Genomic DNA, 16231 nt, shown 5'->3' with positions numbered 1-16231 from the left:
ACTCGGGTCGACGGGTTCGTAGCGTGACACGCTAACCGCTACACTCTCACGCACTCACATGCGTTCAAGCATGCCGACGAACAACTGCACACGCGTCGCCCGCGCAATCAATACACGCGTGAACACACACTCTCAAACAAAATCACGCAATAACACGCGCGTGTGCGGTACGTGCATGTATTCCCTTGCATAACCACAAGCCAAACGGAATCTCACACAGACAAAATAAGGCAAAGACCTCCGATGAAGCCTTTCATAGACTGTGAGGGAAAGCGCTGTTAGCGAGCAGCAGCGGCACCAATGAAAGCGGCACGGCACATGAGAGGGCATCGTAGCCAACACCACTACCCAGCCGCCCTTGTCTCCCCACCGCTGATGTTTCCACACCGCACCATGAATTTATTTAAGGCTGAGCCGAACTAGGGGAGGCTCAGGACCAGTTCAGATATTCGCCGCTGTTATTGCTCGGGAGTGGGAATCCAACGAGGTGGGGCCTTTAAAAAAGAGGTGGGACCTTTATGTGTCTCTTAAAATAAAATAAATCACGATGTTTCAGGTGCAACACAAGCGTCCATCACCAGGTGGGAAAGCATGGTCTGCTGCTGAGGCAGACTGTTTAAAAAGGTTTGAAATGGGTGTAACCTTTTAAAACAGTCTGCCTCAGCAGCAGACCATGCTTTCCCACCTGATGACGAACGCTTGCGTTGCGCCCGAAACGTCGTGATTTATTTTATTTTATCCCTACGTGACTTTACCGAAAAAAACAAAGAGTATAGATTCCTGCAGTCACGAAAGCCTCAAATCAAGATTGTCTCTTAAAAGGTGTAGATTCAAAGCTGCTGCTGCGAATGCGCAATAGGGGTGACATTCCCGATGGCCTGGTAATGACGGTCTTGGTATAGAGAGGAAGAGGAGGTTGTGAAACGCACTGCTGCTTAGGAGAGTTCTACCGTGAGCTGTACGTAATCATGCGGAACTTCTTTCGCGCCGTACGTAGCCAACCGCGACAATCGGAGGTGCGGGGGAAGGACAACAAAACAAACACCAAAAGCAGTTCTAAAGAAATTCGTTTTCAATCTAGGAGTGCACGGTGGAGCGAAGAGCGTTACGGTGGGTGGGGCCGCAAAGATGAAACGACAGCCCTGGTCCTTGGTATAGAGAGCAGGAGGTTGCGAGTCACTACTACAGCGGGGAGTTTCTACCGCGAGCTGTAGTTCAGGCTGACAGCAGCGAAGAGGTAACGGGGAAATGATGCCTGGCAGTCACGGGCCCTTGTTCGTCGTACAGAGGGGGAAGGTTGCGAATCACGCTGCTTGCTGCTGCTGCTGCGGAGAGTTCCTACCGTGCACTGTGGCTAAAGTAACAGAGCTCCCGCCACCGAACGGACGCGATCGTACCAGTAGGAGCTGCCGGCGTTCCGCGCCTGCTCCGCCTCCTGCAGGTGCCGCGTGGCCGCTGCCGCCAGCGCCGCTGCGCTGTCCCCCTGAAACTCCGCCATGATCGCCTGAAGCACAGGCAGGCAACACACGCACGCACGCACAAACGCAAGCACAAACACGCACCAACAACAGCCGCCATTTGCCATGGTGGAAAGATGTTAACTACCTCACGTTGTAGACAGGAGGTCGTGAGTTGGATCCCAACCCTGATGCCTGCTGTATATTTCGAGTGGTCTCGTGGATTTTTCTCAAGGTCCTCTGGTTTTCCCTCCACATTTAGAATCAATAACAACGTGTTTAGAGCATTTGGCTGCTATAAATTTCGACGTGATGATAATCTACTTCGTTGGGCTACCATTTGTGGCCAGATTGTTTCTGAAAAAGAGCTACATAGCTCAGTGGGTCTTACCTGGTAAAATATGCTAAATTCCTCTTGATATGCAAATTATTTTGTCAAGGCGCCCTTCCCCCCTTCCAACCCAGCTTAAATATACGCTCCAATTGTGGTGGTGTTTCATTCAGACGCTGTCTCCCCGACAGACCTGGTCTTCACCTGAGGACGGCTGCTTGCGTTGTGGCCGAAACGTCGTGAGAATTATTTTATTATGTTTTATTTTTATTATTTTATTACTTCCCTTCTACGTGACTTCACCGAAAGAACCAAGAAGAAAAATAAAGGTAGTTCCGTTGTTCTTAAAGTGACGTACGTCACTACAACGCTTGGGCCAGGCTAGGTGCGCTTTGAAGTCGTCTCGTGAAGTGCGGAAGGCTCTCGCTGCTGGCTGGAGGTCACGGGACAGACTCAGGTGCTGTGAGTTGGACTTACTGAGGTGACTGACAGATGCACCACCTGTGCTCCTAACTGCGCCAACTCACAACGGCATACACAAATAAAACATTTGTGCACATTCGTACACGCACATACGGACATGCACACAAATAAACACGGACGTACGCATGCACGCACACATGCATGCATACTCAAAAGACACACGCACACACAAAGATCCCCTGAATTGCCTTGAACAGACTGTTGGGGCGATGCTGTTAATGGCACCTATGAAGGCCGGCACAGCACACAAATGGGTGGGTGACCAACACCACGCCCGGCCGCCTTTGTCTTCCCAGTGCTGATGCTTTATATGCCGCACCAGGTGCTCACTGAAGGCCGAGTCGACCTAGGGGATGTCCACGACCAGTTAAAGTATTCGCCGCTGGAATTGGTCTTGAGCGTGAAATCAAATCGGGGTCATAGCAAAGTGCACCAACCACTGCACCCCACTCCCTACGCAGGCACGCGCGGACAGCCATGCGCACACAAACCCACACACACATGCATACAGAGAGTCACATGACGCACAAGCGTCTTCTCCGTGTCCTTATCACCCCCGAAACACCGACTGCCGTAACCCTTTCCATTAGCCCCACCAGGGCCACCGGCTTGCCTCACCCCCCCACGCCCACCACTGCCCCCCTCACCAGCAGCATGTCCTGAGCAGAGATGCGCACGGAGTAGGAGAGCGTGTCGTCGTCCTCGTCCTCCACAAACTGCTCCGGGTTCGCCGTCCACACCTTCACCTGCACCGCACGGCAGGCGTCACGGAACGGTGGGCGTCACGGAACGGTGAGCGTCACGGAACGGCGAGCGTCATGGTGAGTGGCACGGTGAGCGTCACGGAACGGCGAGCGCCACAGAACGGCGGGCGTCACGGTGAGCGTCACGGTGAGCGCCAAGGCCCGGCGAGCATCACGGCACAGCGAGCATCACGGCACGGCGAGCGTCCTGGCATGGCGAGGGTAACGGCGAGCGCCACAGAACGGCGGGCGTCACGGTGAGCGGCACGGTGAGCATCACGGCACAGTGAGCATCACGGCACGGCGAGCGTCCTGGCATGGCGAGGGTAACGGCGAGCGTCACGACACGCTCAGGGGGCTCGCTGAGCTTGCCAGACGGTCCCTCACCGAGGCTCCTGCGGAGTGCTACGAACACTCCCGCGGAGTCGATCGCTCCCCGTCTGTGGGACAGCTCGGCCTCCACTAGGAATGAGTCGCCCTCCCTCTGCATCACAGTACCACCTCACCCACCCACAGTCACAGTACCACCTCACTCACTCACAGTCACAGTACCACCTCACTCACTCACAGTACCACCTCACTCACAGTCACAGTACCACCTCACTCACAGTCACAGTACCACCTCACTCACAGTCACAGTACCACCTCACCCACAGTCACAGTACCACCTCACTCACTCACAGTACCACCTCACCCACAGTCACAGTACCACCTCACTCACTCACAGTCACAGTACCACCTCACTCACTCACAGTACCACCTCACTCACAGTCACAGTACCACCTCACCCACAGTCACAGTACCACCTCACCCACAGTCACAGTACCACCTCACCCACAGTCACAATCACAGTCCCACCTCACCCACAGTCACAGTACCACCTCACCCACAGTCACAGTACCACCTCACCCACCGTCCCAAAACGTGACCCCGACACCCCCCACGAACCCGTTCACGCGGATAGAAGCAAAAAATCAGCCGACCACCGCACGTCTCCTCGTTCCATCTCCCTTCTCCCCGTAGCATCGCGTCGATCCTTCGCGAGAGGGCTTACAGGCAGCCGCATCCGTCTCGAAAATATTACGGACAAAGTCAACCCCCCCCCCATTCCCACCAAAGCAGAAGTTGAACTCGAAACCTGCCGACTGTGATCCGGTCGCTCTACAGCTGAGCCACCTGGCCAGCGTACGTACACACGATACACAAGACACAGACTGCCCAGATAGCCTTCACGGACTCTTGGGGCAAGTGCTGTTAGCGAGCGCCTCTGAAGGCCGGCAGCGGTGCACAAGAGGGTGAGTGGCCAACACCAAGCCCGGCCGCCATTGTCTCCCTAGTGGCGATGTTTACGCATCGCACCAGATACTCATTTGAGGCCGAGTCAACCTCGGGGAGGCCTAGAACTCATTCAGATAATCGTCACTGGTGTTGGCGATGAGCGGGAATAGAACTCGGGTCACCGGGTTTGTAGCGCAGCGCGCCAACCGCTACACTACCGCTGCCCATACGACACGATAGACACACGCGTGCGTACGTGCGCACGGTACACACGCACACACGTGCGCACGCTCGCGCTCAACTCCGCCAGCGAGGCGTTCGCTCCGTGGGGAGAGCTGGAGACACGCGCTGGTCACCACACGGGTTACACGTTGCGGGAGAGACCGCCCAGGGGAGTGCACATTACTCCCATTAATCATTCATCGGAGCCCCAGGTGCAGACGCGAGCGAACGTGTGCGCCTCTGATATCGCACGACGGACGCCGGCGTTCGGCTTTGCGTTTGAATCCATGGATCCTACAGCTGCGGGAATAACAAGACCTCACGCAGTCCTAAAGATGACAATGATTTGGTTTTGGACGAGCATGGCTGGGGCAGAGGGTGGGTGGGGGGGGAGGGCGAGGAGTGACATCAGCACGACTCACGAACCCGGCGCAACGCTGTGGGGATGCGGGTGACGTTACCACTGAGCACTTGCCTGCCCGCGTGCCAGCCGTCCAGCGAGCGAAACTTTTTTTAGAAAACAGTATGTTAGATCCTCCCACGTATACGCCGGGACATCTCACAGTGCTTCGCGTCGCGTTTCATCTCAACACATTTTGAAAGGGGACCCACGGAACACGAGTGTTAGCATCAGCCAGGTCTGCCTGCGACAGAAAACCGGACAACATTGCCGCACGCGACAGACCAGGAGAAACCTCTCGCTGTAACCGTGGCTTCTAGTCACCTACTTCTGTCTACCAGGGTGCCAGAAAATATTTGTACATAAAGACAAAGATCCCCCCTCATGGCCTGAACAGATTTTTGGGGGCAAGTGCTGTTCGCGAGCACCTATGAAGGCTGGCACGGCACATAAGGAGGAGGTGGGTGGCCAATAACATGCCCGGCTGCCTTTACCTCCCCAAATTGCTGGTGTTTACACACTGCACAAGGAACTCGTTTAAGGCTGAGTTGACCTAGGGGAGGCCCAGAACCGGTGCATTTATTTATTTCATTTATTTGGTTTTACCCTGTGAGCCATTCAGCTCTTGATTTGGGTGCAACCGCAACAAACGATAAAATTACAAAATACGTTAAAAATTTACTGCACGCAAATTTAAACATCCTCTATAAAAACAATTAAATCTTCCAGAAAAAGCACCATACGTTTATGCTGCGTACAAAAAATTTGCAAAAATCCCAGTTTGATGTTAGATCACAATAACAATACAATCTATATTAAAATTTTAAGAATAACTCTAAACTGCAACATATATTCACCACTGTTATTGGACCGTGAGAACGGGAATTCAACTTGGGTCGCCGGGTTCAAAGCGCAGGGCACTAAATTCTGCACTACCTACCGTTCCCCAAGTATATACAAAACAAGTTCAACATACGTACCCACACATTCAACAAAAAAACACCGTATTCCGTATTATTATCGAGAGGCACCCCAATCTTGTGCCCAGCGCCAACGCGGTTACATAAACCTTGTCTTACACAGGCACACATCACCCCTTCGACTCACGCATTAAAGCGCAGGGAAATCAAACCGTTTCATGGCAGCGTAAACTACTTACATTCATACGGAGTAGTACATTCTAAAGATTCACACCAATACGGATTCTACCAATTCACTGCACTCTGATATCCGATTAGATTTAAACCGCTTCGGATTCTACAGGATTACACCGCTGTAGATACATGTATATCATGCAACAATCGCTGTAGCAAACAAAAATTAAATAAACAATCCGCCCGCGGGTTGAATTGTGACCCCTGGAATTGAGGCAATTCATCAAATGTGGCGACACGGGTGGCATCGTTACAACTTCTATTTTCTGCGTTTATTTTGTTATTTCATTTCATTCTTGGGGGGGGGGGGGGGGCAGAACAAGACCGCCTCGTATCTGCCGGAAAGAGGCCATCCTGCCCACTCTTGTGTTCTGCTCTCGCAGGTCGATATATCCGAATCACTCGACCGCCTGATTGCCACATCATCGAGTTCAATCAGGTTCAATCAGCCCGTTCGTCCGAGCCCGTAGCCACCGCCCTCAAGGTGAACGGGTGGGTGGGTGAGTGGGTGAGTGCATGAGATAACTCGTGGGTGAGCTGCTGAGTGGACGAGCGAGTGATTAGGTGGGTGAGCGAGTGACTAAACGAGTAGGTGAATATTCTTAGCTAAGAATATGATTCCTTGCAGTCACGAAAGCTTCAAATCTAGAATGAAGGAGTAGGTGAATCTAAATTGAGTGACCTCTCGTGTTTGCTAACACCTCCGATTAGCACGGTTGACTATGTATGTTGCGAAAGAAGTACAACATACATAATGATGTAGAGGTGTAATTGTGTAGATGTATGGGTACGGATGGGAAACAAACACAAGGGGCGGGGTTAGGGCTGTACACGAAGGAGGTGCTCGCACCGACGTCCGCACCTACATCCCCCACGGGCCCCTCCCGGGGGCCGAGTGCTATAAAAGGTGGTGAGCCGGAGGGCTCGAGGTCGAGTATTTGCTTTAACCAGCGAAGAGCGAAGACCAGCTAGAATAGGCCCCGGAGCTCCCCTGGCTCGCTGTCCTTGTCAGGGCCGACCAGGGTAAGCCGGTGGCGTGGCCCCGAGAGCCCAGACTGACGTTCTTATAAGAGCCGGTCTGGAGACTCAGGGTGCCGGGATCCCAGCTTGACCAGGGCTGGGATAGGTAGCCTCCACTAGCTCCGTAGTGGAGGACTCGGGCGTAGGTTAGTGGGGTTAGATGTTGCGTCTCACTGTTAGACGAGTGAAGGGGACGATACCCCTCTAAGTGCTGTGTGTACCCGTTACTGTGCACAAGTTGGTGTTAATAAATAAGTGTCCCTCCGACTCCGTCGTCAAAGTCTCCTGAATACTTACTACACATACACAGATCAGCATCCATATCAGTAATCCCATCGAGTTCAATCAAGCTCCTCGCTCCATGTTCGAGCCACCACCGTGTGAGGGGCAGTTCTCAACGATGTGCACGGCCGTTTGCTGGGTGGCTCCAAGCACACGCAGTGGGGAGTGGCGCACAAACCCAAACTGTGAAGAGCTGCCACAATGAGACCTAGAAACGGAAGTTGATTAAAAAGTGTAATTGACTACATTTCCTGTGGTGGATTACTCGGCCGCTCTGATATGAGCCCGCACTTTGCCGTACCGCGTTCTCCTGTCAAGCCAGCGTACGGCAACCTCCTCGACGCCCACGGTAACGCGAGTTTCGCAACATTCGTGCAGTGATCCACCAGCCCTCGCTGCTGGCAGCGCAGCACTGAGTCAGCCACGTGCCGCCACCACCGCCGCCGCCGCCGCCACCCGGCTGTTTAAAGCGAGCGGCGATCGCGGCAAGCGCAACGGCACGGGCCGCATCCCCGTCACCTCCCGACGGCGCAGGAACCACGCGGCGGCGCTCGGAGCTCACGCCGTGGTCGGTCGGCGGGCGGGGCCGAGCGTCGCGACTTAACGAGGCGTGCGCAATTACCGCGCTGGCGCCGACGTGAATTTATTAAGGCGCGGCCGCCATCGCGCAACACGGCACGGGAGTTCGGGGCGGGTGGTGGGGGTGTTGGGGGGACACACGCTGGGGGAGGGGGAGAGGGAGGCGATGATCAATTGGGGGGAGGGAGGACAAGATAGCTTTGGCCGTATGATGCAATGCACAGACTTCAAATCTGCATAATAAGCAGCTGCTCTGTACGTGTGTGTGGGGGGAGGGGTCGCTGCAGCGCAGGCCAAAGGGCCCAGAACACCAAAGTGGCCAGCAACACACAGGGACCACCTCTCCGGCCTCCTCTGTGTGTGCTGTGAAAAAGGGCCATGGCCTGAAACGTCGCCTAATTAAGCTCAACATTTTCTCTTCAAGGGCACTGCAGCATTATTGCCGAAAGCGTTTAATTTTGCTGTTATTGTTAAAGTTGCAGGAGGCAAGAGTGTGTAACCAATTTCCTGAATTTATTACAAGAGCTTGAAGCGTACGGGAACAGACGATGGCAGGCAATTCCCAAGTGGAGTAGCGTAGGGAAGAAGCAGAAAGAGAAGAGTTGTATGCGACCTGCGGTGCGGTAATCGAGCGGGCGAGTGTGTAGGTGGGTGGGCGAGTAGGCGGGTGAATGAGTCCACCAACATCGCTCGTTCGCTCAATTCTATCACTTGGGAATTGCCTGCCATCGTTGTATCTCTATTTTGTTTTGTTATTTTCGTGTGCGGTGGAAAAGTTTGGCTACGGTGAGCATCAGTGTGGCAAGTTGTACAGGAGTCGGTCCTGGCCGGGCCTGCCAACTTCACCGACCTCTGCTTCGCAACAAATCACCGTCAGCTGCGTCCTCTCCCTGTTCGCAGCAACGGGGCCCGAGGCTCCATCCCCTCCATCCATCGCTGACATAAATTCTTATTCCGCTCGCGTTAGAGCGGGGGAGCAAGCATCAGAGTGAGCGAGAAAGAGAGAGAGAAGCGAGTGTCAGAGTGAGCGTTGAGTGAGCAAGAGAACGAGCGTTTAGAGACGAGCGACAGCGCGAGCGAGCGACAGGGCGAGCGAGCGAGCGAGCGACAGGGCGAACGAGACAGCGGGAGAGCGAGCGCTAGAGAGAGCGAGAGAGAGGAAAGCGAGAAAGAGAGCGTGACCATTGTTGACTGAGAGGCAAGAGAGAGAGACATTCGCTGGAAGGGTTAAAGCAGCCAAAGGAACATTTCCCCGGGAGCGAAGGCATGGGGCGGACCCCCCGCGCGGCGCACACTCGGTATGCAAAGCGGCAGCCGCAGACTTCATTAGCACACTTAATGGCGCGCCGAGCGTGAGCTGAATTGCCAACGGCATGCGGGGACCGCCAAAGCCACAAATTAACATTTAGATAAAAGCATGGGGAGTGAGGGGGGGGGGTGGAGGGGGGGGGCGCACGCACGCAGAATGTAAAAATCATAAGCGAGCGTGAGGAGCTCGCTCGCAAACTCAAGTCCTCCCAATCCTCGTTTGCTCACCGCCTTATCAGCCCCCACCGTCAAATCGCTCCCCAATTTCCTCCCCAGACCGTCGCGGCTTCGGAATTTGCCTGCGTGCGATCTCGCGATCGTTAGCCCCCGCCGGCGGGCGGCGCCTCAAGCAGGGCGTGTAACGGCGCATCGACTCCCCGATCAGCGCCGACGACGCGAGCGCTCGTGACGTGCACGTGCGCATCAATCCACGGCCGGAAGAGGTGCCGCCCCCCCACCCTTTCTCCCCCTCCCCCCCAACAACGCCCATTCAGGTCGCGAGGGGTTATGTGACCGTTACTTCACCAGTTCGGAGAAGGCGGGGGAGGGAGCTTTGATGCTGGCATCATGGATAGTACAGCACAACAACGGACTTGTTGAACTGCAACCACTCCCTGCAGACACCTTGGCCATAATGATGTGGGCAAGTGGCTGCAGATGCCCTTAAAGCATTCAGCAGTGCCCTGACAAAAAGCTGCAGAGTGCACTTTGCTCCTTGTCCTGAGAGGTACCCTTCACTCTTAGCCCCTAGGGCAGCCCCACCACACAGCGCCCATGGATCCCAGGGCCTGCCCACACCACGCTAGCCCTCACGGCAGCAACTGCTCCTCCGTGATTTGTGTCGAAAATGAGGTAGACCCCAAGGTTGGCCCACACCTCACGGATATTCGCTCGCACATAGCTCCCCAGGGGCTAGTCCACAAAGATAAAGATCCCCCATATAGCCTTAACAGACTGTAGGGGCAAGTGCTGTTAACGAGCACCTATTAAGGCCAGAACGATACACGAGGGGGTGGGTGGCCAGCACCACGCCCGACCGCCTTTGTCTCCCTAGTGGCGATGTTTACACACTGCACCAGGTACTCATTTGAGGCTGAGTCGACCTAGGGGAGGCCCGGGACCGGTTCAGATAATCGTCACCGGTGTTGGCCGTGAGCGGGAATCGAACCCGTGTTACCGGGTTCATAGCGCAGCGCGCTAACCGCTACACTATCGCTCCACACACACACGCACACACACACATGGCAAAACCCTCTGGGCTGCTCACACATAGCCCCCAGAGCTAGTCCTCACTGCTGTAGCCTGCAGGGCTAGCCGCACACACACGTAGCCCCGCAGGGCTATCCGCACACACAGGCTCCTCAGGGCAGCCACACACGAACACACATAGCCCATTAATATAAAAATATATATTAATTTACTTACTCTTTGGTTCGTTCGATAAAGTCACGTAGGTAGCAAAATAATAATAGATCAGCAGGATAACTGCTGTATCTGTTCCACCTGATGACGGTCGCTTGTGTTGCGATCGAAACGTCGTGATCTATTATTATTTTTCTACCTACGTGCCTTTACCGAAAGAACCCGAGTATGGATTCCTGCAGTCACGAAAGCTTCAAATCTAGATTAATTGACTTATTTATCCAGGAGAGACACACTTATGTCCTCGGACTCATTTTAAGCAGGGTCCTGCATTGGTTGTTTTTATGCGGGAGAAAATCGGAGCGCCCGGAGGAAACCCACGCCTTGCGTGAGGCAGCAACACAGATGGAAAAAGATGGCAATTAGTGCATTTGCTGTACTGCCTTCTTCTGGCGAGTCAGGGCATAGCACCTTCACGACAACCCACCAACCCTCGCCTCCAGAGTGGTGGATAACAGGCGTGCATAGCCACCGCTGCCCATCTAACACCCAGAGATGCCCCCCGTGTTGGGGCACGTGCTATTCGCGAGCACCTATGAAGACCGGCATGACACACGAGAGGGTGGGTGTCCAACACCACGCACGGCCGCCTTTGTCTCCCTAGCGCCGATGTTTGCTCACCACACCAGGCACTAATTCGTGGCTGAGTCGACCTAGGGGGGGGGCCCAAGACCGATTCAGATAATCATCACTGGTGTTGGCCATGAGCGAAAATTGAACTCGGTTCACCGTGCACGCACGCACACAAACCCTACAGCGGCTCAGTACACAATCATAGCAGCCAGGATCCCCCCACGAAGAAAGCCACCAGAGGAGCCCCCTTATACACAAATAGCCCCCCGTGCTCACCTGCTCCTCGGTGATCTGAGCGTAGAGAATGAGGTAGTAGATGAGGTCGGGCAGGGCCTTGCGCAGGGTCCCGCGGAACCGCGGCGCCTCCAGCAGTGCGTGCACAAACTCAAAGATGCTGAACACCAGGTTCTCAAAGCCCAGCACCTCGCCTGCGTGGCCAGAGAGCGGGGGGGGGGGCGAAGGGGCAGGGTCAGGCCAGAGATGTCACACTTCACCGAGTCACAGGCGGCGTGGTAGTGGGATGTTAACGCCCTCGCTTGGTACGCGGGAGGTCGTGGGTTCGATCCCGACCCCCCCCCCCCCCGACACTTTTATATCTAGAGTTTGTGTGTCTATCTCCCCGTGGTTTTTCTTAAACATGCATTTAAGAGTATTTGGCTGCTATAAATTTCCACGTGATGAGCCACTTTGTTGAGCTATCATTTGTGGCCAGGTCGCTTCTAAATAAGAGCAATGTAGTTCAGTGGACCTTGCCTGGTAAAATAAAAATATTTTATAGTTGTTTAGTTTACTGGGAAGGCCACAGATCACTGAGAAGGTCAAAGGTCATCCAGAAAGCAACAGGTGACAAGGAAAGTGACAGGTAACTGTGAAAGTCATTCGGATGCATCGTGTGAGCAATAACACATTTTCTTCTACAGCCCTTTGCCAATCCACTGCTTGGTGATAAAATTCCGAGTTAAAATGGAAACAAGTCTAGCGAATTGCAAACACAAGTGAGAGGCGTAGATGGCCTATCCACGTCGTGTAGCTCGTGAGGGTCGTTTGACCATCCTCCACCTTGCTGAACTTGAACTTCCTTCGCACCATACGTAGACAACCGTGATAATTGGAGGTAGGAGAGGGGTAGCGGCGGCGGTAATGGTTCAGATATCACTGATGCTAGCCATCGCTGGGAGTTTAACTCGGATTATCGGGTGCGCGGTGTTAACCACTGCACCACCACTCCCCCTTCTCCCCCCCCCCCACTGCCCGTGAGTAGAGTTGAGGACACGCACCGTCTGAATCGACGGGGTCGGACGCCTCCTCCATGAAGTTCACCTCCGTGCGGACGTATGTACAGTGTGGTCAAGGGAGGAAACCTCACCGTGGCGGCGTCAACAACTCAACAACGACACGCACGCACGTACACACACGCACACACGCGCACGCAACCATCGAGCTCGGGGCCGCCAATCGAACGTTTGTTACGTTTCCATCGCCGATCAACCGCGCCTGTGCCGGCCGTTAGCTTCAATCGGCGTCGCCAGCCGGCGAAGCCAGCGACGTCACCTTCGTTACCATAATCGCGGCGGTCAGCGTCATACTCGGCGGCCGCCATTGCCGATCCCGTGCCGCGTTTCGGCGAAAGCCGCGAGGATGAAGCCACGCTGGGGATCAGAACGAGGGTGGTGGTGTGGGGGGGGTGACGTGGCAGCTTTAACCCTCGCGGAGAGCGAGTGGGTGCGGACGTCATGCGTTCAAAGCGTGCAGTGCACACGCAGGCACCGAGCCTAGCAGGGAAAAAAATATATAAAACTATAAACACTTTTTTATTTTACCAGGTAAAGGCCCCACTGAGCTATGTAGCTCTTTTTCAAAAGAGATTTGGCCACAAATGATCGCCCACTGAAGTAGCTTATCATCACGTGGAAACGTATAGCAGCACAAATACTCTACTCGCTTGATGTTGATTATAAATGAGGGGGAAATCCGGAGGAGAAAAATACACACGACCACAGGGATACACACGCAAACTCCAAAAATACAGCAGGCATGAGGATCGGGATCAAACCCACGATATCCTGTATACCAGGCGAAGGAATCAACATCTCGCCACCATGGTGCCTATATATATAAATCCTTGCAGTCACGAAAGCTTCAAACGACAGAGGACAAGGGCAGCCCGCTGGAAACATGTTGTCTAAATCACGGCGGGCGAGCGAACGCACGGGGGCGCCGACCCAGGCGGTCGTGCGGGCGCTATTAGCAGGTGACGTGGAGGTGCGCGCCGAATTTCCCCTCGAGAATGGAGAGGCGAGCGCCGGGGAGGGGGGCGGGGGAAACGAGCGCGACGCGGAGCGCGAGCGGGGAATGTGGCGGCATGCGCGCATGCATACACGCGGGAGTGATCGCGCGCGCACACACGCGCGCACGTAAGCATATGCTTGCACACTTACACACCAGCACAAAGATCCCCCCTCCCCGTAGCTGGTGGGGCGAGTGTTGTTCACGAGCGACTTTGACGGACGTCAAGGCGCACGAGGAGGTGGGTGGCCAGTACCACGCCCGGCCGCCTTTGTCTCCCCAGTGGCGATGGTTTACACATCGCACCAGATACTAATCTGAGTCTACGTCGACCTAGGGGAGGCCCAGTACCGGTTCAGATGAACGTCACTGGCGCTAGCAGTAAGCGGAAATGGAACTCGGGTGTCCAGGTTCATAACACTAACCACTGCACTACCACTCCCCACACACACACACACACGCGCAATCGCACACACGCCTAAACATACGCACGCACGCGTGCTCACGCAAGCGACCAGATTGCACCTGAAATTTCAATAATTAGCTGTCAAATTTTCTGTTCTATTTTCGGTGGCGAGGCATCGATTCTGCACGCAGAGACCAACAGCAAGCAAAAAAAAACAGCCATCTAAATTCACCCCCCCCCCCCCCATCGCAGTGGCAGAAACCATCGAAAGCTTTTAGCGGAATCGGTGCTCGCCGCTCGCACGTCTGACATCTCTCAGCCATGGCCGACACAAGTGCTCGCCCGCCCGCCTGCCCGCCCGCCCGCCCGCTCGCACCCTGTGATTTCCGCGGACCTGTTGTGCGCCCCATGACAAGATTACTATCATCGGCGCTCTTCCCACGGCGCACGATTCACTCAGCGGGAGAGAGAGCGGCCTGGGGAGAATCGGGGCTTCGAGCGACGCCGCCGTCAGGCGGGCCGGCGCCCACCGCTCGACGGGCAGCTGTCCCCCGCGGAGCCGGGAAAATGACATCGGGCAACCAGAAAGGAGCGAACCCTGCCCCCCACCAGGGGTGTCCGCGGCGGTAGTGCAGCGCAACCACGACCGCCACCAACGTCGCCATCGCCCCCCGTCCTATCCCCCCCCTAGGTATTCCCTTCGTATGCTCGTTATCTTCCCCCCCCCCTCTTCCACCACCACCACCCAAATCTTCACTCTTCCCCCTACACGGTGTCCCAACTTGGTTAGGGCAGCAGGCATTATTTCACCTCTTCTAAAACCGTCCTCGACGCGCCGCTCAAAAATTCCCGTGGTTTTCTTTCGCCCCTCGCCGACTGGGCAGCGACGCATTGTACCGGGCCCGCAATTGTTGTTGCAATAAAAAGATAAAAAAAACATCCGCCGCCACCACCTCCTCCACTATCACGATCACCGCCACCAACACTATCATTTCCACCATCGCCGCCACCACCATCGCTCGCTTCCATCACCAGTTTCATCACGGGCGGCTAAAACCCGGACTGGAACCCAGGCTCGCAGCGGCTCAACGTCTCCAGAGCCTCTGATCAACCTCACACAGTCTCGCCCCTCTCTTATGTTCTGTCTCATCTGTTCCGTCTCGTTTGTTCCGTCTCATTCGCTCCATTACCCTACGTGCAGTAATTCCATTTCATTAACATGCACCGTGCGTAAATCATATCCTGCTCTCCCACACACACACACAAATTCCACGTGTGTGTCCCGACCGCAACGATCAATTTTCATCGCCGATCCGTTACGCGCATAATTCCGATTTGCTCATTGCACGTGGGCAGAGAGCTCTTGGATTCCGAGGTGGGTTGCAGCCGCCGGTGACGTAACTGAGTTCTCAAACACAGAAAAGAGTTCCATGTGTGTCAACGTGCCGAATCGTTCACCTTCTGGTTAACGTCGAGGAAACTGCTAAACACAAAAGACGCTACGGTCTGTTCTCCTCCAATTCCGTGTGTTGTTTTCATAAAGCGAATTTGATATGACGCGATGAAGAATGAAGTAGGGAACATTTTTTATCACGCGGACGCGAATTGGATGTAACGCGCTCGAGTGACCGAAACTACGTTACAGCCCGAGCAGGAATAAGCAGCCGTACGGCTGCCTCGGCGTAGCAGCGTCGCACAAGGCGGGATGTTGCTGGATGCTTCTAGATGCTACCCAAGTGTCTCGGTCTTTCTTCGGCCTGCGTGCGCATCTCACGTGTTATCGCGGACTGTGCTTTACCCTACATTACATTTGATTTATTATGACGCAATTTTTCCATAACGCCCTGTTCTTCAGGAACGCAGCAACTACGACCGTGTTACAGGAGGAAAGACTGTACTTCTTATGACTGCACAATAAAAAAAGTAAAAAAATCATCCATCACGTAAAATCTGCTTAAAAAATTTGTGGGATTGCCGAACAATCTGTGAGCTGTCCAAGCGGATTCATCATCTCCTTGACAGTGCGCCGATCGCACGTTTGCAATAAATCATTTATGGAGGAATGAAAGCGACCGATTATATACATCTATACAGTACACCCTAATATATATAAACCTATCGGGGGGTTAAACGATGTTGAATTTAGGACCACCCAATGTTCTGGAGTGGCGTTGTAAACGGCGGCCCCCTGAGATGCAACGCCACCAAGGAAGGTGACCCGCAATTCCATTTTCCTTTTCTCTCACCCTTCTGCTTCGCAAAGGAATAACAACAAAAAAACCCAACC

The 16231-nt window shown here is 54.4% G+C and overlaps 1 protein-coding gene across 3 annotated transcripts in view; it reads right to left on the bottom strand.

Moving 5' to 3' along the window:
• Positions 1-16231, bottom strand: part of IPO9 (importin 9) — a 74063-nt gene that overhangs the window by 38874 nt on the left and 18958 nt on the right. For all 3 annotated transcript variants that reach the window (XM_078612230.1, XM_078612229.1, XM_078612231.1), the window contains exons 9-12: positions 12530-12588; positions 11529-11680; positions 2919-3017; positions 1398-1504 (exon numbers count right to left, since the gene is read on the bottom strand). In XM_078612230.1, coding sequence (XP_078468356.1) covers positions 1398-1504; positions 2919-3017; positions 11529-11680; positions 12530-12588 — 417 coding nt within the window. The remainder of the gene's footprint in view (positions 1-1397; positions 1505-2918; positions 3018-11528; positions 11681-12529; positions 12589-16231) is intronic.

This window comes from Lampetra planeri, chromosome 38, assembly GCF_965212315.1.
Source record: "Lampetra planeri chromosome 38, kcLamPlan1.2.h2, whole genome shotgun sequence".
NCBI classification, from domain to species: Eukaryota; Metazoa; Chordata; class Hyperoartia; order Petromyzontiformes; family Petromyzontidae; genus Lampetra; species Lampetra planeri.
This window is presented reverse-complemented; position numbering and strand designations above follow the sequence as displayed.